Source organism: Eulemur rufifrons, chromosome 29, assembly GCF_041146395.1.
Source record: "Eulemur rufifrons isolate Redbay chromosome 29, OSU_ERuf_1, whole genome shotgun sequence".
NCBI lineage: Eukaryota > Metazoa > Chordata > Mammalia > Primates > Lemuridae > Eulemur > Eulemur rufifrons.
Genome location: NC_091011.1, coordinates 32,223,978 through 32,249,439, shown reverse-complemented (window position 1 = coordinate 32,249,439; position 25,462 = coordinate 32,223,978). Strand labels below are relative to the sequence as shown.

At 36.0% G+C, this 25,462-nt stretch overlaps 1 protein-coding gene across 1 annotated transcript; it reads right to left on the bottom strand.

Moving 5' to 3' along the window:
• Nucleotides 1-4,726: 4,726 nt before the first annotated feature.
• Nucleotides 4,727-15,413, bottom strand: POLR1F (RNA polymerase I subunit F). Its single transcript, XM_069461642.1, is given in 5 exon segments — nt 4,727-4,793; nt 4,795-5,169; nt 6,511-6,719; nt 10,322-10,463; nt 15,160-15,413. Coding segments are annotated over 5 exon segments (1,047 nt in total).
• Nucleotides 15,414-25,462: the final 10,049 nt, after the last annotated feature.

The window sequence follows — 25,462 nt, the reverse complement described above, 5'->3', positions numbered from 1 at the left end:
GCTATTGAAGAATTCTGATTACCACATTAGGATAATAAACAGTGTGGTCCTTTGTCAGAATACATAAGTATATCAACAGAAGAGAAACAGGACCATTTATAGCATGTGGAATGCAGTGTAAGCTAAGATAGCTCTTCAAATCAATAGAGAAAATATGGGCCAATAAATAGTTTGCGGACATATGGACATCATTTCGGGGAAAAAATAAATTTCTACATCAAACCATATTCCAATTTCAGATAAAGTCTTAATGTAAAAAGTGAAATGATAAAAGTACTGGAAGAAAACGTAAGGGCATTTTATAATCTTGGGATGGGAAATAACTTTATACCTCTCTGAGATAAAATACAGACAAGAGGTTATTGATTATATAAAAAAATTTCTGAACAGCAAATGATAAAATTAAAATCTATGTGGTAAATTACAAAAATTGAACATGAATAAAAAAAACTATCATTCTTAATATGTAGAGAACTCTTAAAAATGGAAAAATATCCAAAAGAATGATCAAAAACATGAAAAGAAATTCTCAAGAAAATAAGTGCATGAACAATAAAAATACAAAGTGGTTCAAGCTTACTAATAACCAAATAAATGTAAATTACACAATATAACATTTTCACCTGTCAGATTGTCAAAAATTAGATTGGTAATTCTCCATGTTTGCAACGTTACCCACCATAAATTGCTGATAGGATTGTAAGTTGGTAGGACTATAAATTGGTACTTTTCCTGGAAGACAATCTGACAATCTATATCAAAAAGGTAAACTGCAATTCCATTTCTAGGACTTTATATCAGGCAAATAAATATTTATATACACACATACTCAATGAGTGTAAAGAGGGAAAACATAAACAACCTAAATGTTCTTTAGGAAATGATACAAATTATACATTGAAATTCTATAAACATTAAAAATAAGACCTCTATATATTCATATGGAAAAATATTTAATACTGAATGAAAGAGAATAGGTTCAAAAAGTATGAGTAGTTTGACTTCATTTATATTTTAAAATACGGTATTTTCAAATTCATTAAAAAGAAAAAAAAACGCTAAAACTACACAAGAAATTGACAATAGTAATTATTTCCAGGAAGTAGAATTGTCAAGTAGGTGTATGTGGTGGGGAGGGAATAGGGAGGGAGACTTTTGCTATTGGAATTTTTTAAAGAATAAATACTGATTTTGTAACACAAAGTATCTACTTTTTGAAAAAATAAATGTCCAAAGATGATCCATGTGGTGAATGTATAAAGCAAGTTAAAGAAACCAAATTTCTGCTCTTTAGAAATTTTCCATCCAAGTCATCAATGACACACTGAAAGGATAAAAATATTTGAAAACCACATCATGTATAGGCAAAATAATGAATGAATTTATTGAAACAATAAGTGAAAAAGTTAAGAATATCATATCAGAGGCAAAGTGGTACCATTCAAAACTTGTGTTTTTCATTTATCCATTTAAAAGTTATCTGTTGATGGTTTTGCTACACAAAGGACACACTGTTAAATACTGTAAATATATAATACTTAAGGCATAAGCCCAGCCCTCAGGAAACTTATTTGGTCAAACAAATTTGATCAAGAGAAAAGCTTTACAAATAGGTGAACAGTTTGAAAAAATAATTCAGAGTGCTACAAGTAGAAAACTATCTAGTAAAGAAAAAATAATAATTATGGTTAGGAAGCAAACACATTTAGCCTACTTTCATCTGGGAAAACTTTATGTAGAAGGTGGTGTCTGAGGTCTTTTCATGAGATACTTCTGAGGCCTCTGGTAGGCTCTCCTGGAAAGCCACAGCCCTTTCCCTTCACCATGGCCAAAATTCTGCCCATCATGCAACCAGTTCAAACATTACCCTCTGCTTCAACCTGCCAAAGTGGCACTATTAATAGCCATTTCCACAACGCAACTCATACTTTCTGTATTTATCATCTACACTTAGTTGCATATCTCACAAACAAAACTGTATCCCCTCAAGAGTGGACTTTAATCATCTATGTATCTCTAGTGACTAATGATATATGTATCTCATCTATGCACAGTGTAAAAGTTGGTGAACGAGAAGAATTGGAGAGAACACAAGGGGTCCAGTCTAGGCTAGAGGGTTTTACTGAGCAAATTCCAACAGAAAAGCCCAGGTTAGTGTAACATGTGACAAATGTTTTGAAGACTATATGAAGGACACCATCATTAGTTTTGTTGGTATGAGGAAAAAAACAAAACAAAACAAAAAAAACAAAGTTACTATATTCTAGACAAGCTGAATGGCCAGATCTGGCTTTTTAAAGCTGTTTGAATTGTGAAAAAGGCATGAACAGATCCAGTTTCAAATTCAGCATACGGTCTCCTTTTTCCTTCATAAAACACAATTGGCAGAAGTTCTACTTGAAGCAAAATAAAAATATGTGGAAATGTGCTTATTTTACTAAGCCACAATATATTTTTCCATGAATAGCATAAATTTGACAACATTTTTCTTGCTGTACAGGGATGGAGGGATACTATGGTTTAGATATAGTTTATTTGGCCCTGCCAAGTCTCATGTTGAAATTTGATCCCCAATGTTGGAGGTGGAGCCTAGTGGGAGGTGTTTGGATTGTGGGGGCAGATCCTTCATGAATGGCTTGGTGCCATTATCCTGGGAGTGAGTTCTTACTCTTAGTTCCCAAGAGAATTGGTTGTTAAAAAAGCCTGGCCTTTCTTCTTTCTCTCTTGCCATGTGATCTGCACATGCAGACTCCCCTTCGCCTTCCACCATGAATGAAGACCCTCGCCAGAAGCAGATGCTGGCGCCATGCTTCTTGTACAACCTGTGTAACTGTGAGCCAAATAAACCTCTTTTCTTTATAAGTCACCCAGCCTCAGGTATTTGTAGCAACACAAATGGACTAAGGGTTACAATTGTTTTACTAAAAATTAATTTTCTACATTGCCAAACAGGATTTTAATTATATATTCAAATTTTAAAATTTGAAGGACGCATTTATTAAACATTTTCTGGGTATGCCACTATGTTAAATACTGATCATATAATATAGCTGTTTCAAACCTTTTCAACTCATACTTCCTTTAAAACAGCACTGTCCAAAGGAATGGAAACGTGAGCCTCATGTTCATGTGCAATTTTTAACCTTTTTTGGTAGAAAAATAAACTAAAAACTCAAATTAATTATATTTTACTTAACCCACTATACCAAAAATGTCATAATTTCACCAATATAAAAATTGAGATAATTTACATTTTTTTGTACACCTTCAAAATCTGTTACACATTTTATACTGATAGCATATCTCCCTTTGGACTAGCCACATTTTAAGGGCTCAATATTCACATGAATTTCAGTTATAATGAAAGACATTGGGCTAAACCCTTCCATTATATGGCACATCTACTTGTAGACAAAGGTGAATGCCTACCGTTCTGCAAACTCTATATCCTATCATTATAGATTTAGATCATGATATGCCACTAGCAGAATTTATTCATCACGAAACATTAAACTATGAGAGCAGCACTGTGTCTGGTATTAGATAAATGGCTGACACAGGGAGTTTAATTCAACCACTCATCTATTTGCAGATACTAATACAGGTAACAGGAGTAGACAATCCTTTTTCTTTACAGCACTTGACACAGTTAATACTTTTCTGTATTTTCTTTGTGTGTGTGTGCACACCTGCATCTGTTTCTCCTATGACAGGCCCTGAAGGAAGAAACTACATCTACCTTGTCTGTGATTATATCCCTGGGCCTTAGTAAAATGTGATACACAGAACAGATGGTCAAATATCTGTTAAATGAATGAATGTGGCCATTCATTGATTATCTACCTCAGTCAGCTTGTCATTTCATTACTGGGTATTTTCCAATTAGTCAAGAAACATTCACATTTTCTCAACAAAAGCAGTGCACAACTGTTTTCCCTTCAAAACAATTTCTAGTAGCCAATTCCAATCATCAAAAAATTATATGGAAATTTCCTACTAGTCAGAATCACATTTATCCTGTCTTCGTCAGACTCTCCTCTAAAACACAACAAAATGAGAATGGTTGAGGCACAAATGAACGAGTACAAGAGAACAAGCCTTTCCATCAACATCTCGGACTTAAAAAAGAAAATGATACACATGCACCTGGAAGGAAGGAATAGTGAATATTGTTGCCCACCACACAGTGAGTAGTGACATGGTTCTTAAGATCTCTGGAGACTTCAGAAGCTTCTTTGGCAAATCATTCAAATTAAATAACAGAAATATTGTAGTAGCCGTGATAAAGGAAAACCTAAAACCGGTAAATGTCTTGAGTTTTTAAAAAAGCAAAATAAAACAGTACGTAATGACTAAAGGTGAAACCTATGACAAATCAAATCATATCAAAAACTCAAACTTAACTCATTCTTTAATGATATTAATAATATTGTATTCTAAAGTCCTTTTCTTAGTCTTGAGATTACAGAAATAATTTTATGTAGAGGGTAAAACCTGAGAGAATATAAGGGTCAAGAGTGAAAGTAGCTTTTACCTTTTTATTATGTAAAAAATAAAAAGTTACTTCAACAGTATTGGTATTGCCCAAATTAATTTATAGTCAGTTTTATAATATTTAGCACACAGAACCTCCAACTCTTAATCAAGTGTTTCCTGTTTTGCAAACCACGGGTATGCATAAGCATTTCATATCATTCAAAATATTTACTCATCTATTATGTGTAAATCAATCTTTTAAAAACTGAACTATATTTACAATGCACTGAAGAAAATTACTTTTCCCTTTTCTTTTTAGGTGAGGTAAATTCAGCCTCTTCATTGTGTTTTCTTTTCTTTTTTTTCTTTTTATGGTCACTTTGGTAACCACTGGAGTCACTGTATTGGAAAACAGGGTCCTGGTCCTGATCTTCCTGGTGCTTTTTCTTCTTCTTTTTCTTCTTCTTTGACTCTTCCTCACAGAGACCATTCACATTATTAGTAAGCTGCAGGTCTAATTCTTCCTTTGGGGTGTTATCTGCAAAATCTGCTTGCTTTATGGTAACACTGTCCACTTCATATGTCTCTGGGTCTTTCTTCTTTTTCTTTTTCTTCTTTGGAGGCTTTTCAACAACTTCTTCAGTGCCAGTTTCTGTTACTTCTTCAGAAACTTCTGAGCTCTTAAATTGTAAACTGTAAATTAAAGTTTAAAAGAATTAACAGAGCAATAAGGACAAACACCAAAATTAGATAAAGAATATCCCAACATGCTAAGATTCTCTAAATAATGACCGCAGTACAAGATATATGACTATGGCATAAATTTCAAATATTCTATTCTGTTATCCTTCAGACCACTGAAATATCTACGGGCTGTTGAATATTAAATTCAACTATGTTAAATCTAACATTAAATGTTAAATCCTTTGTTTATAAAGGATTTCTCCCAGACTGTTTTCGCCTATAAAAATGGCATACAAATCTTGTCAAAACATGTCTTGTAAATTTTGGTTTGGTTTGGTTCAGGAAAATTTGGTCACTGAACATTAAACATCATGACACCCAGGCTTGTTAGCCAAACCACTGACACTTGAGAGAGAAAAAATATGCTTCTGGTATGTATCAAAGTAATGGATTTCCTGTCTGCTATTTCAATCCTGCTTCAAATAATAGTCCATTGTTTTATGTAACCTATACTGAGGCAGTGTTACTTCAAAGTTATGAATTATTTTATACCACTAAAATAAAAATAAGAATTAATGAAGTAGCTCTCTCTCCAGAACTGCATGGTCTTATACACTAGCAGTAGGCACATGTAACTATTTAAGTAATGTCAATGACATAACTTTCAAATCTCAGTTCCTCAGTCGCACTAGTCACATTTCAAGTGCTCAATGGTGAGGCTACTGTAATTATGCACATATGGTACATTTCTACATTTGTATCATCACAGAAAGTTCTACTGGACAACTGTTCCAGAATGTTAACCCATATCCTTGTTACTTTAAGGCAAAATCTAGAAAAAATTTTCAGCAGCATTCCAAGAGTTGCCACCCACCCAGACTTGGCTCCTATGGAACCAAGCTCAAAATCAGAGTGATTCTTATAAGAATTTCAATATAGAATAATATAGAAGGTAAAATATCTACCTGGCACAGATGATGATACTCAAACCTTTTTTTGTTTGTTTGTTTTAAATATGTAAGAATAAATGCAGGCTAATAGTGATATAATTGTACTTTCAGTAATTTCAAGTTCAGAGAGCAACTTTTAATTAAAAAAAAAAAAACAAACTAGAAAATACTCAGCAAAATTGAGTTATTAAAATACAGACCAGCTAGCTAGAAATATAGCTTTAGAATATATATTTGATGCATTGTCATAGATTACTTAAGATTAATAGTGACTTTATGACTTGAAAGCATGAATATTGCTATAAACAGATTTTTTTAAAGAGCAGCTTATATTCTCTAAATTCAGAATTAAGTAGAAATGATGAAGTATCCAATAATAATTACATGATCATGAACTAACCTGTTGATATTTAGTTTTCCCCGAATGCAGAATACTCCAGCAGCATCTGAGTCTAAACGAAATACTTCAAACTCCAGTTCATCACCCAAATTTATCTGCAGGGTTTGCCACTGCTCAGCTGACAACTGCTCAGGTTTAGGAATGGAAGCATTAAAACACCCGTGCACTAAACAGCCAATGTGGCCAGAAGACACTTTATTAACTGTACCCTGGGAAGAAGAAAGAAGAAAGAGTATAACATTAAGAAGAGATCTGCAGAGTTAAAAGGTGAACTAAACTTTATAAGCTTCAAATGGATCTTCAAAGAGAAAACAGCAATTAATGATATAATTTAATATGGAAAAAGTTTACCTCAATTAAAACTTACCACATGTCACACTAAAACATCACTTTAGAACACTACTTAGTTTTTAGAAAGCTCAAACTTTATTAAAGAAGTAATTGCACATCAATTGTCTAACTGCATAAACTACTAATCTCATTCCACCCCCCAAGAAAATACCTTAACCTCCATTGCAGGATTCCTGGGGGAATAGATTATTGTGGTTTAACCACCTTGAAACCAAGCAAAAAATACTCTCTGATATGACCTACATGTGAAAAGACCTCAAGGCAGGAAGCATATGCTTTTTATAACTGGGATCTACATTACATTTCTGTAAACAGACTGAATTTCAAAGCTTAAAAATGCATTCTTTAATGATTCAATGTAGCATGATGTAAGCAGTCTTATTAGAAAGGAGCTTACCCTTTATATGTAAATCTTGAACATGCCTATTTTGGCTAAATCACAAAAACATTATTAAAAGCTTTAAAACTAAAAAAGTATGTGCTATATGATTTTAAACTTAAAACTTTCCACAAAACTTATTTTTCACTTTGAGATCAACATATACCAGGTATAAAATTGAAGACCATGAAACATTAAACAAGAAATTCACATTTTCTGATTCACAGAACTCTAAATAATATCGACATATACATAATGCTGTTTAACATCAGCAATCCTTCACACATGTGACAGAATAAAACTTCATTATCTATCATGATCAGGAGTCTAGTGTCCTCATTGGTAGTTTCTGGAAGGTCTAAATACACTGTGGTACATTCATAAAATGGAATATTACTCAGCAATAAAAATAACCTTTCAAGCCATAAAAAGACACAAAGGAATCTTAAATGAAAACTGCTCAGTGAAAAAAGCCAATTTGAAAAGGATACCTACTGTACAATTCCAACTAGACGACTTTCTGGAAAAGGTAAAACCATGGAAATAGTAAAAAGAGCAGTGATTGCCAGGATTAGCAGGGAGGTAGGGAGAGAGACATGAACAGGTGGAGCACAGGGGATTTTCAGGAGGGTAAAACTATCCTGTAGGATACTATAATGGTGGACACATGCCACTATACATTTGTCAAAACTCATAGACTATACAATACAAAGACTGAACTATAATGTAAACTATTGACTTTCATAACAATATATTGATAGTGGCTCAATAATTGCAACAAATGCACCACACTAACACAAGATGATGTCGGTAATGGGGGAAATTGTGTGTTCGGAGGGGTATACATGGGAACTCTGAACTCTCTACTGAATTTTTCTATAAACTTAAAACTGCTCTAAACAATGGAGTCTATAAATTAAAAAAAATCAATGAAAGAAAAGTCTTGAATATATGAGTCTGGAACAACTGGATAACAGAGAAGAAAATGAATCTCAAGGCCCTCATACTATGTGCAAAAAATTATTTAAGAATGATCACAGACTTAAATGGAAAAGCTAAAACTAAGAGCTTCTTGAAGTTTACAGAAGAATATCTTCACAATCTGGGTGTAGATAAATTTCTCTGATAGGATACAGAAAGCAATAGCCATAAAAGTATAAAACGATAAATTGGAACTCATCAAAATTAAAAGTACTTGTTCATCAAATGATACCATTAAAATTTAATAAACAAGTCACAGACTGGGAGAGACTATTCACACTACATTTATCTGAAAAGGATTTGTACTAGTACTAAAAACAACTAAAATTCAATAATAAAATACAAAAATACAATTAACAATGGGCAAACTTAAACAGGCCCTTCGCATTGAAACATATAAAAAAACTGCTCATGAGAAATGCAAATTAAAATCTTGAGATACCACTATATGCCCACCAGTAAAAAAAAAAGACTACCACCACCAAACTTTGGCAAGGATTCAGAGAAGCTGGAAGAGTTGAATGGAAAATTAGTCTGACAATAGTTTATCATAAAGTTAAACACACTCATGTACTCTGAGACCTAGCACTTCCACTTCTAGTTATTCACTTAAGAGAAATAAAAATGTATGTTTGCAACAGATTTATTCATAATAGCCCTGGACTGGAAATAATCCAAATGTCCATCAGTGGAAATGAATAATCATATTGTGATATATTCATGTAACTCAATACCATGAGCAATAAGGAAGAACAAATCACCAATACATACAAGAGCACAGATGAAACAAAAAAATGTTGACTGAAAGAGGCTAGATTTGAAAAGAGTAGATAATAATGATAATTCCATTAATATGGAATGACAGAATAAGCAAAACTAATTTATGATAAACAAAATCAGAATAGTAGCTGTGTCTGGAATAGAGAGGGAATTAACCAGGAAGGGTCACGAGGGTCCTTTCTAGGAGAAGGAATGATATACAGACTTGTCAAAATTCATTGAACTGAAAAATATAATCTATGCATTTTATTATATGTAAATTATGTCTCACTAAACATAAATAAAAATTGAAAATAACTGGTTAAAAGTATTTGAGGACTGAATCTTATAGGGGATATAATAAAAGGGACATTTTTCATTTCATACTTTCTGTACAATTTGAATGTTATTTCCATGTACATGTTTACATTTGTAAAAATTATTTACACAAAACAGATGGAAGTTAAGTTTCGGAATTTTAGAGTACAAATCTACTGCCAACTTTAATAGTTTGGATTACAGTTCTATGATCCCAGTTTGGCAGGCAAAAGATAACTATTCCCATTAGTTTGACATTGAAAAATAAATTAGAAGTGCCTTGTTGATTCTGTCATAGTGAAATCTGATCTACGCTCTTATTAACAGTATTAAGGGTTAGTTAACAATTCTTATCTATTAGATTAAGCCATTCCTATAAGTTTTTTCTTTATTACCTAGAGAAAAAAACCATATACACACACGAATATACATACACATATGAAGATATATGTACACATACACAGAACTGCTAGAGGAAGAGAAGGACAAGTAAAGAGGATAAAGGGATATGTTTCAGTAGATTTCACATCAATTTCTGCATTTCTAGGTTCTGAAAAACTGGAAGACCTTCCACACAGGGCCTTCATTTCCTAGGTACAGACTGGCTGCCCTGTCCTCACTCATTCATTGTCATTATTTACCTGGCGCCACAACCATTCAAACTCCTGTTTTATATAATGCTACACTCTTTGAATCCTTTATAAAGAAAAGGTATTTGTGTAGAATTGAGAAATTTTAAAATAATAACAACAATAACTGATTATTTTCCCTTAAGATTATTGTAGTACTAATACAAAGAATAAACTGGATGAGACATATGTTATGTGCATGCATGTGTTTTAGGAGATTGAAGTTTAAAAACTTACCTAGGTTAAACTGACAGAAACTAATTTTTTTTTCCTTTTAAAATAATTTTTACCCATAATAGCAATTTACTTCAAAGTATATACAGTCTCTTAAAATTTTCAAAATGACATGATTATATAATTATACAAAGAAAAGTAGAAAAAATGAAATACAAACCATAAGCTTTTGCCCTGGTTCAGGGCAGAAAATAACAAAATCTGCTTCAATGTTAAGATGAATATGTCCTTGATCACCATAAATATCTCCCAGTTCACCGACAACTTTGATGTTATCATATGCAATGGGGACACCTAAAAGACTGTAAAAGAAAGAAATGATATCTTTTAAACTAGGCCATTCCCATACTGATTAGATATTCTAAGTACCCAAAAAGCATGTATCTCCTAATTATATCACCCATGTCAAAAACACAATAGCATATGATTAGTCTGTAACAACTTTAGCAATCCCATTTCACAAAAGGGTTCCAGGGTGTTGGCTAAGTTAAAAATGATTATTAGAGATAGGTACTCAAAATGAAATGCCCAATTATGCATAAGCAATAAATCGACCCTTCCCTATTTGAATACTAGTCTTGCTAGAAAGAGAAATAATAAGAGTCGGCAAGGAAAATGTTTGTGTATTTCTGTGAGTATGACTAACTCACAGGCAATTTTGGGTATTATCCACCATTACTGAATTTCCATAGTTGATGGCAGGCATACAGTAAGGGACACATTAGGGTTAAAGTGGAAGTCCCTGAATATTAAAGCCAAGGACTTAATAGAGAAAAATCCCAAACTGCAACTGTTGCTAGTAAATGGAAATGTTAAGAAATACAACTACATCATTTATTAAGAACTGACTCTGACACTTTAGATTAGTCTACAAATTTCAGAGTCAGGATTAGGGGGCAACAATTTTTCAAAATGCTATTTCCTAGTTCTTAAGGAAGTATAGCTACTAAAGAGAAAGACCTGGTGGCTTCACTACCACATCCACTACTTGTTGGAGAAAACCTCCCTGACTCCCCTAGGCAAAGCTAAAATCATTCCTCTACTCCTGTGGGGCTCCATGTACAACTTTATCCCTGCTTTTAATCTTTTTTTTTTTTTTTTGAGACAGAGTCTTGCTTTGTTGCCCAGGCTAGAGTGAGTGCCGTGGCGTCAGCCTAGCTCACAGCAACCTCAAACTCCTGGGCTTAAGCAATCCTTCTGTCTCAGCCTCCCAAGTAGCTGGGACTACAAGCATGCGCCACCATGCCTGCCTAAATTTTTTTTTTTTTTGTATATATATATTTTTAGTTGGCTAGATAATTTCTTTCTATTTTTTTTTAGTAGAGACAGGGGTCTCATTCTTGCTCAGGCTTGCTCTCAAACTCCTGACCTTGAGCGATCCACCCGCCTCGGCCTCCCAGAGTGCTAGGATTACAGGCGTGAGCCACCGCGCCCGGCCCCTGCTTTTAATCTTAATCTATTAAATTTTATTGAATCTACCTGTATATATGTTTGGATTCTACACATGATTTTAAGGAAGCAGAAATCATTTTTTTTTATGAACTCAAATTTCTAGCATGATTCACATAAAATACTTATCCCTAATAGATGCTGTTTTAGTAAAACAGGAGCCACAGTAAAGAAACTTTAATAACTAACAAATTATGAAAACCATAATAAGCTCAGAAACTTAGGAAAGCACTCTTCTGAGTAGTTAATTTTTGCATGTAGCTTTCCTAAGCAGGAATCATACCATCATGAAGACAATACTAGGGACACAGAAAACACAGAAAGCAGGAAGAAGAAAGTAACTCCATGATCAGAAAACAAAAATTAAGACTTTGTGCCCCCTAATTAAAGCCTTTTCTCTTAACTATCAGAGAGTGATTCTCAAGTAGAAGGAGTATTGCTGTCCCCTAGGGCTGTGGTCCCTAACATCCAGGGCCATGGCCAGGTACAGGTTCATAGCCCTAATTAGGGAATGGGACCGCCTGAGCTCTGCACCACCCCCAACTCACCCATCACCCACCCCCCACGTCCATGGAAAAATTGTCTCCCATGAAACTGGTCTTTGGTGCCAAAAAGGTTGGGGACTGCTGCCCTAGGGAACATTTGAGGATTTGTAGTGCTAATCATGGTTATCACAAACATTGCAAGAGCCAAGGAAGAGAGATAGTCTACACTATGTACAGGACAGTCCTATCCAGTGAAGAAAGATCCTTAGCTCTGCATGACTTTTGAATAAGAGCACAAACCTGTTTATAAATAGCTAGACGTATAATCTAACTCTTAACAAACATATCAACACAAAGTCATCTTGGCATGGTTTTAAAATACATTAAAATTCACAGGAATGTAGTAATACGTAAATTCAAGGGGAGATTGTTCTGTGTGGCTCTTTACCAAGAATTATCAACTATTTCAGAAAGGCATTGGTAACTGGAGATACTGTATGTGTTATACCAATTCAAAACACCTGCAATCAATCCACATTTGAAACTGACATATTCACAGTGATTCTTTCATGTTGGTAAAGCAGGCACCCAACTACTTCAGTCTTCCAAGGAGTCATGCCTGAGCATATTGAAACACATTTTGCTGCAGTGTATTGGAATACTGCATAGACTTTTCTTTTTCTTTTTGAAAATTGTGTAGGTAGATTATATTATCCGTAGATTTCATTTTAGCACAGTAAAGAGTGTTTTCACAATAGTAAAGGTGGTACTGTGAAATATTTCTTATATTTATAAAAGGGAGGTATTGGGTACCATAGGGTTCAAACAGATGACTTGGGAATATGACAATAGACTTTAAGGCCAAAAGAGTTTGTGTAAATCCATCAAACCTGTGAGAAAGCAACTCACAACATGTAACTCATTATCAGTCATCAGATAAAGACAGACACCCAAACATACCTACACATCTTTTCCTCCTTTACTTTTGTTTTTTTAGAAACCATCCTAAGTAAGTGTTAGTGCAGGGGGTAGCCTCACTTGATATTTAGTAAGATGTTCAATGTTTTGTCCCTCATCAGTAATGCATAGTTAAAAGTGTAGTGCCTGATTTGCACTGAATAAACAGGAATTCTTAGAGTATCCCATAAGAAATGAGGAAGGAGAGCTGTCCAAATCTGTTCAGAGCCACTCTGGGTGACTTTCCCCTAACCTGTCAAGTGGAGGCAATAATTGGTTACAGAAAATAGCAGCATATTTGCCCGTGTTTCCAGATTTTATGACCACCTTGTATATCTTTAAATCTCTCAAATCCATCCTTGACTAATCATTGTTCTCTTGGACAATTATTATAACCTCTCAATTGGTCCCCTCATCCACTGTCTCATCCTATTTAAGCCATCATATAATGCTACCAAGTTCTGTTCTTAAGCTGCAAATCTGATTATGTGCTAGGGATTACAGATACGTACTACTCTCTGAAGACTGTGCCAAGCCTCAGTGTTAGAAGGTACTGAAAGGAAGAAGAAATAGCCCTCCTTAAGAACAGAAAAACAAAACAAAAAACACTAACACACCCCCCCACACACAAAAACAAACAAGCAAAAAACAAAACAATAACAACAACAACAACAACAAACTGTTAAAGGCAGGAAAAGCAAAATGGCCATCCACTCTGAGTCACCTCCCACCCCTGTCTTTGAACCCCTCGCCTCCTCTCCAATGGCACTCAATGCCTTTCCCCTTACATAAACGTTATTCCAGTTATCTAGTACTTACTCTGGTCAAAGCATACTAGTTCAATCTACAACCCACTTGTTTATGCCACTCTCTTTGCCCAGAATGTTACCATCTGCAAGTACCCTCTTCTACTTGTTCTCAAAGGTCCCAAGATCCAATTCACCACTCCTTTTCTTACTACAACTTTAGATTTCTGTCGAATTTTAACACACCACTAGATTAACTGTCTTATATCTCTACTACATCTTAAAGCTCCTTGAAACAGAAATTTTATTTTTTGTTTTTATTATCTCAAGTCCCTGGTATATAATATAAACACACAAGTGTGTATTGGTGCTTGGAGGAAACTGTATATTCTGGACATGCTTGACTCTTACAATGTTTGTGGGGGGCCTGGGTCCATTGAGAAAGTGGTGAAAGCTTTTGGATACTGTGCCTAACGATACTCACGTAAGAACTTCCTATAATTTCCGAGGGTTCACGGAATTCCTGAAGGGCAATCATGACTCTCTAAGGAATCCATTCACCCTAGTTTTAGAGCTCCTCTTTTGAACCAAAGTAGTCCCGAGTAATACTAAAAGCACATCTCCCACATCCCCGTCATTACGAGTTTTCATGTCACTTTTGAATACCTTAATTTAAAAGCACCAAAAGATTTTTTTTCTCTCCCAAGAGCAATAGACTCACCAGTTCGAATAAATAAGCTCTTCAAAATAAAACAAAACTAATGGTATTTCCCTCATCCCCGATCACATCCAAGAGAAGAGAATCCGGGGAAATTACCAGGGCCCAAACAACAGAAACTACCCTTCATGTTGTACAATTAAAAGGTTGTACTACTGCTTCATGTGCAATCTTCTAAAGAATGAAAGAGAATGTACTGAAGTACTGCATACCAAATTTTCATTACCAATGAGAAAACATTATCTGGAAGCGGCCAAATGGAACGTTCAATGCCAAATACAACTGGGCCTACCACATCTGCAGACCACTGTTCTATACTTCCTCATACAACAGGGTTCTGCAGCGAGATTCTCCACTCCCTCCGCCGACACCTGAACTTCACCTTTAAGTTTTCTTCTCTGCCTATGACAGGGACCCAGTACAGATCTTTACCAGTGCGGTACTGGCTTTGAGGGGCGAATCGCGACTCTAGAATCCCGGGCTAAAATCCCGGGGGCCGGTGCAAATTCTACCATTCATACCTTTCCTGCTGCGCCATCATCTCATCCACCCACTGCCCCTTCCCGCGCCCAAAAGGCGACGCGGCAAGCCACGTTATGTCATTGCCTACTCCGAGAAGAAAAAGTTAAAAAGAGCTTTATACCTCTCGGAATAGCGCAGGAGCTCCGCATCTAGTTGCTCTCGGATGCCGGTGCGTTTCCTATTAAGGTAGCGAGGCGACAGCGCGATGTGCCTTCGGTGTGGCCCGGCCACCAGGCAGGAGTAGCGGCTATTCACCAGCGCACAAGCAGCAGCATAGGTAGGAAGCTCTAGGCAAGGCAGGACGCCTGCCGATCCTACCAGGGACCCGTCAGAGGCCGCATTCGGCCTCAGCGCCTCCGAACTGTCTGCAGCCATGCTGCTTGTCAGGTTTCCCACGGCGCGCGCCACTGACGCAACTGCCTCTACTCCGACGCCGGATTTCTACGTCACCCACCAGCTACCGCGCCCCTGGGAATTCTCTCTCCTCGAGCTGCATTATACAAGTCTGACCAGCAGGGGGAAACCGCATTTCCGCTCTTCGAGGACTGGGGAGCGCGGAGCCTGTGGTACGTATCGAGCATGCGCGAAAGCCAACCAACTTGTCTTAAGCAGGAGCAAACGTGTTTTCACAAACGTCCTCGTTGGATTTAACAGGTAGTTGGGGGAAGTTCCCGCTTTGATCTTTTCCTGTAGTAAAGTGGTTTGGTAGAATTTTTCAAGCTTGGATTGTACAATAATAAATCAAATTATTCTTATAGAGTGTATTTTATGCAGTGAACCCAATCGTAAAGAACAGCCCAGATGCCTCAAATGCACATTACTGAAAATGAACCCACTGTTTCTCTCCAGTCCGCTTCTCTCTCTCCTCATTATGCAATCGCTAAATCAGGGAATCGTACCACTGCTTCCCAAGTGGCTCAGCCCAGCTGTCACCCTCCGGCCTCTCTTCTACCGCCGAATCAAATCAAATCAGTTGGAAGGCCTGTGTTGTACAAGGCGGAAACATCACTTTATTTGGAAATTTTTCTCTATCCTCACAGCCAAAACTACCAGATTTCTTTCCTGCTTGTGTAAGCCTAGCTTAATGGTCAAAAGGACCCTCTGGGGCGGACAGATCTTCTCTGAAACACGAATACGATAATGATGTGCCCTGCTTAAAGCCCTACATAAACATAGCGTTTTCCCTAGAGTAATACAAAATCCTTAATATGGCTCCTAAGTTACAAGGCTATTTTATGATCTGCTCTTAGCTTCTCTCTTCAGCTTAATTTATCCCCCTCCCCACCCTAATATTGTCATGCTCACTGACCCACTGTCAGGTCGGTCTCTCTCTCTCTCTCTCTCTCTCTCTCCTCTCCAGTCTGGTGCTTTTCATTCCACCAGAGAATATGGTAGCTTCTCTCAAATGAGTAAATTCTACTCCTGTATCAAGTTTTAACTTAGATTCTCTTCCTTTGTTTACTTCCACCCTAACCCTCTTTCCTCGTAAGGATTAGGTAGTTCCCCCTCTGTGTTGATTTTTATGTTAACTCCGTATTTGCTTGCCTGTTCCACCACTAGACTCCAAGCTCTCTAAGGATGAGACCATGATTTCTGTCTTGTTCACAACTGCAGCTCCCATATGACTCAACCTCCTCCCCCAAAACAAAACAAATGAAAAAAACCCATCCAAGCATCCTAAATGAATGACAGAATAATAAATTAATGAATGAATGAATGAAATAACAAGTGGTAAAGAGCTCACAGCCTTACTGGAAATGGGATCTAAACATAAACACATAACACAAGTTATGCTGGATAAGTGTCCAAAGAAATATATAGCAAGGAGTGGTGTGAGTACTAACATACCTCTCTCTGCCTCCTCTAGATACTGAAATGCCTCCAAGTTCTCTAAACCTGTTTTCTCACTTGTAAAATAGGGATAATAACACTTGTCTTGCCTAGGTTGGAAAGATAATAGGAGGTTCAAATAAGATAAATAAAAACAATTTTATTTAGTATTCTTTATCTGACTGCAAATTTAGCATGAAATGATAATGGGATGAAACTGCTCCCAAAGCCCCAGTGATAGACATTTTAAGTCCATAAGTAGAAAATGTAGTGGCCTTTTTCTTGATTTTATTGCAAAGTCCTGTGATACTCCTGCTCAGGACCCCTTTGTTCAGTGTTCCCAAACTTGGGTAAATGTTGAAATTACGTAAGGAGCTTTGAAAACTGGTGCCCAGACAACACTCTTGACCAATTAAATCAAAATCTCTCCAGGTGATTTCACTTTGCATTCGAGATGGTTCTAGATGGGCTGCAGGTGATTTGAATGAAAACAAAATGTCCAAAAACCAATTTAGTAAAAAAACAAATTGGATATCATGACAATTTGGCCAAAACAAAGCTTTACCTGAAACCAAATACCCCAGTGATTATTTTCCACAAATATTAAATGTGGTGCACCATGGAGTAGTTTTGTAACCCTTGATGTGTCCAGAAGCAGTTAGAAATTTGCTTGTTTGACTTTGAAAATTGTTTTGTAACTAATTTTCCAAAATTCTGGCTTATAGCCATTATCCATACTCTGCATGATTTGGAAGAATACAAGGTGATTCTGCCTGTGTGTAAATGTTCACCATTATGGAGTTCTTTACCAGGTTAACCTGGTCCAGCTTCCACCCAGGCAAGAAGAAAACAGAAGTACCGTGAGACCTTTCCTACCTATCCCCCACACCACGCACATACACAAAGTTTGTTTTCAAGACCTGTAGTTGGATTGAACCGTGTTCTTTTTCTCTAAAATTTGCCCAAGTTCCACAGAAAGTAAGGCAGTGGTGGTTTCTGTCTAATGAAAAGCCCTGTTGAGCCAAAGGCAAGTATATGCTGAGAAAATCCCCATTCTACGAGGAGGAGAGAGGTTAGATATGATTTTGATCCCATGACCAATTGCCCTAGAAAAAAGAGAGAGAAATTTTCCTGCAACTATCTGTGTTATTTTGTCATTGACCTTGCCACTTCCAACATACCCATACATACACCTTATTATTATATTAGTGTCCTTTCATTCCTTGCAACTAGATCATCCCTGAAGCAATGTAAATGTGCAATAATTGGTGGCTTGCTAAAATAAATTGTGGTGGTTACAAAGTAACATGTGCCATATGCTCTGATTTTTATAGGACACATGCACACTTATATGCTTAGAAAAGAATTTGGATGTACAAACTCAATCATGTGCCACATAATGAAATTTGGGTCAGCGATGGACCACATATATGAAGGTGGCCCCATAAGATTATAATACTGCATTTTTACTATACCTTTTCTATGTTAGATATGTTTTGATACAGAAATACTTACCATCATGTTACAATTTCTTACAATATTCAGTAGAGTAACATGCTGTACATGTTTGTAGCCTATTTCTCGGAATCTGTTTCCATAGTTGAGCAACGCATGACTGTACCATATGTTACACCCTCTCTTGAGGGTGAGTTTATGCTCTATTTTTTACCTGTGCAAATTTTTGTATTGTTTTAATTATTTGGCATTATTTTACATTAAAAAGAGAACAATCTGAAACTTAAGCAGAAGATTTTGATTCTTACAGAAAATCCTCTAGTTTTAGATGGTTTAATAGTACCAAATGAAGAGCCTCCCTGGATGCTAAAGTCACATTACTTGAGTTCAAATCATAACTCTGCCACTTACTAGATGTATGAAGTTAGGCACGTTTCTTTTTTTTTTTTTTTTAAGAAAAGCTGAAACTATTAGAGTAGAATTTTATGAAGAAATGGAATCAGACAGGAATTTTAACTCTTTGTAACAGTTTACATAAAAGAGTTTCATATAAAGGACATTCCAAGCAAAAACACCATTGGATCAGTTGGCTCTTGGTTCATAACAAACTTTCCCCAAATTTAGTAGCTTTAAATTAAATCATTAATTTAACTCATGGTTCTGTGGGTGCAAATTTGGGCTGGGCTCAGTTGGGTATCTCTGGTCATTTCCCAGCAGGCTACAATGAGCTGTCTTTCCCTGCAGCTATGCCAGTTTCCAAGAGAGAGGGAAGCACACGTGACCTCCTGTCTGACACGATGTCAATCCAGTGCATGAAATGCTTCTGATCTCATGTACTTTGTTCTTTGCCTAAAGAAGCTCAGAAGCTAAGTCTGTCGTATATCAGGTGTGCACGGGAAGTGTCTAGATATGCCCATTCTGGATAAAGAACAATACTAGTACTGGCAGGAAGGGTTTCATATCCCTAATTTGGCTGCTTTTATTAAATTGGTGGAATGAATGATGAGCATCAATATCACAATGACAAAAAGGATCATCATCCTCATGGCTGAGCTTTATTACAAAACTGCCAGGTGCTGTGCTAAGTGCCTTATGTGAATCACCAACACAGAATCTTTATGACTTATTACAATTATTACATATATTTACAGAGGAGGAGACTGAATTCTAGGGACAACTAAAAAAAAAAGTTGTCCCCCTGATGGCAATCCTATCTGTGTTGTTAGCGGTCATATGCTCAGGGCCTAGCATCTACTTCTTGAGTGAATGGATGAATGATGTTTCCAAGGACACATAGCTATTGATCAATCAAGGATCTAATCCAGGCATGACTTGTCTTATAAGTGATTCTTTGAATCTCTAAAGACCCTCACTTTGTCCAGACATATGACAAAAACTGATAAAGAAACTTTAACAGTCAGGAAAACGGATGGCTTATTTTATTTAGCCTCTGCCTAAAAATGCTAAGATGGGAATCAGAACAAACTGGTAAATATTACCCTTTAAAAAGACCTGGGAAAGTGTCACACAAGCACCAGTTTTATCCAAAGTACGAATGTTGGTATCTAGCAGAAAATAGTTCAGGCAATATGGCTTGTAGAAGCCAGATACTAGAGTCAGGTTTTCTGGGTATAAATCTATCACCTTGGATAGCTTGCTTAGTAGTTTTAAACCTCAACTTCCTAACCTTTGGGGTAGAGGTATGATAACGTGAAGCTGTGAGGATCTAACAAAATAATGACAATGCAAGCCTAAGGACAGTGACTGCCTGTAATAAGAGCTCAATGTTATGTCTTTTTTTGAGTCCATGATCGATGGCTCTGATATAATATGCTTGATTCAAACTGATTAAGGCTGAAAAGCTTAACTTTAGACCAGGAGCATATGCTCTTCTTCAATAAATAACAAAGTACAACCCTGTATGTGAGAGGAAGATTTTGATAAGAGTATGAATAAAAAGTGGTGACTGCTATGGCCCCAGTTCTCTGAGAATAACTTTTTTGTTGTTGTTTTGGTGTGTTATTACTATGACCAATTTCAGATCCTCCTCACTGTATTGTAATTATGAGCATACTATATAGGACACGAACATTTGATTCAGCTTATAACAATTTAAGAATTTTATATGGCATCCCTTTAAATATTTTTTGATAAAATTCACTTTAAATATTAAATATGTGTAGTGAGATTTAAATTTGAAATTCCATTTCTCAGTAGGGTTAAAATAGCTTCACTACAAACTAGTTGTTTGAAATAAATGTGATTAGCTTAGGAAATGGTTTTATTTTAATAGTTCAATAAATTTTTAAGTATAGTGATTTTAGGGAAAATTCATATTTAAAACTTACCTAGTAGACTTTGGAAATGAAGACACAAAAAACAAGCAAACAAGAACCTGAACATACTAAATACCAACCAAATACTGGTTGATGCATACCACTTGTAATTCATAAATTTGTCAGCAGATGGCAAACGTGAGCTTAAATTTGTAAAGTTTCGCTTTAGCGTAATGACTATAGAAATGGCAAAAATCAATGGCAACTATTTATAGACAGCTTATTTTTACTTACAATCCTTCTTCAAAAAAGGATTAAGGATCAATTTTTGACTCATAGAGCTCCTACTACTTGCTTGTTATATGATTGACACTAATTGATGTACACTGTACCTACAAAGAATGAGGAAAAATAATAGCAGAACATATTATATCACACACACACACACTCACACACAAATATATGGTTTAAAATTGAAACTTAAAATATGGACTTAAATAAAGCCATGCCCATCTTTTAGCTACACTCACCTGAGATTGCAAGTATCTCTGGGTAGATAAAAATTATTACTTAAAAAGGATAGTAAGGCGACTATGTAACACTTTGGATGAAAAATGCTAGCTAAAAAGGATTGGCTTAAACAATAAAATTATTAATAATCTGAGGTGTGCGTTTTTGTATGTGCACGAGTGTGCACACATGTAGCTGTGAGAATTGCTTCTCTTAGAGGTTGGGGTGAGGTAAAGAAGTTATCTCATGAGGGTAGGACTACTGTAGGAGAATAAGATGCCATCTTTATATAATTTACTGTCCTTTTATGAAAACTAGGATCAGTGTTTCTTCTAAAGCCCTATTTCCTCTGCAGTCAGACCTTTCTGTAACTGAATTTCTACACTCTTTTTTCAAGGTTGTGAAATCCAAGGAATCAGGATCATAAAATTAGCCGTGGTGCTTGCCAGGTTGCCTGTGGAAAGTCTCATTTACTTCTACCTGTCTTCAGCTCAGTGCAGAACAAAAATAGAAAACCATTTCCTTTTTTATTTTTTGAAGACTAAAGCTGTAGTTTAACAAACTGCCTGCTGGCGGCAGAGTCTACATATGTGTGAACACAAAGATCCATGATTTTAAATGTTTACAAAGAACGTGGTACGGAGAGTTTAAGGGTGACAATTGATAAAAATGAAATTTAGAAGCAGTGCTTTTTGATGTACAATTTATTGAGAAGTGACCAAACAGAATTCTTATTGGTATCTCATATTCTAGACCCTCGTTGATGGCCGCAGAGTACTCTAAATACTTCGATACTTAGGAAATTATTATAGTAGTGAATTTATCTTTGTCTAGTGGCAAAGTGGACTTACCCAGTCCTGAAAAAATACCCTGCAAAAATTTACAAGGGATGACATTACTTAAGGGCACATTTGTTAGTAAAATATCCAGAATTCCAAGATTTGCACCGAAAGGTGTATTTCTGAGTGGGGTGGTTCAATGACTAAATGAAAGCAAATCTATCCCTTCTGTGTCTCACTTTCCCTTGATATTTCTTTTTGTGATTCCTGCTGTTTTATACCATATTGATCTTAGGGTGATATTGACATTATTAGCTCCAGCTTGAATAAAATCTCTTCTGATATTCTTTGGTACAGTTCAGTAGGTTAAAATAGAGATTTAAAAGTGGGGTACAAAAAACCAGAGGCTATAAGAAATGAACATATCTTTCATAAAAGAAAAGAATTTTGTTCATGAAAAAATTAGTTTTCTCTATAGGTTATAGGTCCAATGCCTATATCTATAAAGTGCAGGAAAAAATGGTCTTGTTGTGGGTTCTCAGTGACAGCTTCCTGCCTGTATCTAATGACCTCCTAGATTTTCCAACTTCTTTACATTCAAGGTGTATAGAGCTCAAGTTTTTTTTTTTCAGTTGTCTGAGATCCTTCCTTTAAATTTCTATTTCCAAGTTGGGCACAATGTTATTCTAGGTGACTGACATTGTTGAAGCCATTCCTGTCACTAGCTGCTGCTAGCTCAGTGATGAAAGCTGGGTTTCACTGGCTGATTCAGGAGTAGGGAGTTCTGTTAAACAATGCTGAGTACCAGAGTGAAATAAGTGAGGGTAGCTGTCAAAACTTGACAACTTGAGAGATGAAGCCTCAGGTTCAAGGGCAGGGACCAGATACTGAAATCAAGACAGCATCAAAGAACCAGAAATATGAATCTGAAATCAGAAGAAGCAGATCAAATAAAAGAGAGTGGTTTATATGGGATAGAGTTGTGGTTTGTTTTATAGACTTGTGTTTGTGTGTGTGTGTGTGTGTGTGTGTGTATGTGTTGTATGATTTGGTTGAATTGCTTTAAGGTTCAAGGTTACAGCCAGAAATGACCTCACCTTTTAGGTTAAATATTGATGTCTACCCACTTATTTCATGTTAAATAAATTATATTAATAGAACAGAGGCATATTCACATTACTAGGTAATGTACATTATAATAGCATTTGGAAAATGGTACTTGATAAATGGCTACCTTTCATCTGCTTCCTCACTATCCTTTTTGCTGGTGGATAGTAATAGGCTAACATTACTACTGCTCACTATGTTGTGACTTGGACACTTGACATTCTCTCTAGCCATTATTTTTATTGTAGAGAATATTGAGGCTTTCATTTTATTTTATTTTCTCAGAGGTTGATGTGATAATACTATGCTGAGAAGACAGAAAGACAGAGACGACTGGATCTCAAAAGACTTTTTGTATAGTAATGAAGCAGTGAACATCTAGACAGCTATCTAAACAGGGCTCTTAGAGTACTTTTATATGTAACAGGTTGGATGTTATCTCCTACCTGGGCTGACTTACAGGCCAGAGTGAGGGGCAGTGTTGACCAGTAGAGCCACCCTCAAAGGAATCTGTAGTTTTTCTTTCCTAGACAGTGACCTTGGCAGGCCCAAGGGATTTCTTTTAGCCCTCCCTCTGGATGTCATAGAATGATGATTGAAAACGTTGGTCTTTGTGTTTAGATGGGTACCAATATCCTGATAGGTTCATAGCAAGGAATGGGTATGAGTCCTGATTCCTTGGGGTTAATACAAGACTTGGTGCAATTTTGACAATATTACAGATTTTTCTGTAGTTTCAGTCAAGTTTCAGTCAAGTTCTAGAGTCTCCTTGGCAATTTTCAGTAACATAATACATTTTGGCTTGGGGAAAGTCTTGCCATGTATCGTGTGGCTAAAGAAGTAGAGCCTTTGGGTGTTAATGAAGAAGAAAATTTGAAATCAATAGTCCCTAACTGATGTGAAGAAAAGTTAAGATGACTCCTAGTGCTTCAAGATTTCCAACTAAATGAAGGCAATCTGTCTAAAATGAAGGAGTCTCTTTTCACTATAATTAGTTGATACAGATAATATTGAACTGTTAAAATATTGAAATGATTTCTTTAGATATAGCTTAAATTTTTAACAATAGATTGCTTGGGAAATGCATTCCTAGTAAAGAACTCTTGTATTCAATAAATAGTTTTCCTGGCAAAGGGAGTAAAACAACCAATCCCTCTGTATAATTTTACTAGACATCCACATCGCCAGCAATTTCTGAATTGGTTTGCTCTGTTATGAGTAAATGACAACCTGTGATTTATGGATTTGGAATAATTGAATTTCTTGGCTGTCATACACTTTGAGTAAGAAATATTACATATGTTTCCAGAAAAAAAGATGACTTAAAGAAGAAAAGAATGAAGTGATGCCAAGTTTTGAAACTTTATTTGGAAACAGTGTTCTAACCAAATGGTACTTAAGATGCTCCTTCTACGTTTCTGAAACATGTTTGCTAAATAATCTTTGAAAATGTACTCTTGAACATAAGGTTTTTAAACATGGCATTTTTGAATTTAGTCAAAAGATAAAGTGGGGGGCAGTGTATTTATTATTCTCACCTTTCCAAGCACAAAAAATGCAGGATTATTCGTTGACACATGGTAGTAGGTAGAAAAAATTTCTTCAAAAATAGGAATTACACATCCCATTTTGCCAGTCTAGCATACAATATTTAGTAATTTAGTGGCGTCCTCCTGTGAGCAGAATTTTTCTTTAATGTGAAATCTCTAAAGCAGTTCTTAACTTTATTATGGGTTGGTCTACTACTTTTGCTATTAATAGTTTTGCTCAGTCCATGGATTTAACTGGTCCATCAACTTTCAAATCCCATTGAGTGTTTACCAACTCTTCTCACACTTTCTACTTTAGCAATAACTGGTTGACTATGGAAGAACTTGTACAAAACCTGGGGGAGAGTAGACAGTTTCCTTCTATGTGCTTTTGACTAGCACTGTCCAATGGGGCTTTCTGAGAGGATGGAAATATTCTATAAATGTTGTCCATATGTAGCTATTCATCACTTGGAATTGTGGCTAGTTTGATGAGGAACTGAGTATTTGATTTGATTTTAATTAATTTATGTTTAAATTTAAATAATCACATGTGGATAGTGGCTATGGTATTGGATTATATAGGTAGACTTCAGAACAGTGAAGTAATTCAGGTCTAACACTTGTGGGTAGCATTAAAATTGGCTGCTCTGGATCATGTTCATATGGCTCTAAATTAGGTAATATTTCCCTAAGAAAGATATAGGTAAAACATTTTTAGAACATTTTTGATTGTTAGAATGACTGGATTGTCCTCCTGGCATTTAGTGGGTAGGGACCAAAGATGCTAAATGCCTAAAATGCACAGGTCAGTCTGCACGATGAGTTATTGTCCTCCCCAGCTGCCAGTAGCAACCAATTTGACAAACTCAAGTAGGCCATCCAAGTTCTCTAAATACTGTGGTTTCATTTGTGAGATCTGCTGTAATCTCAGTCCT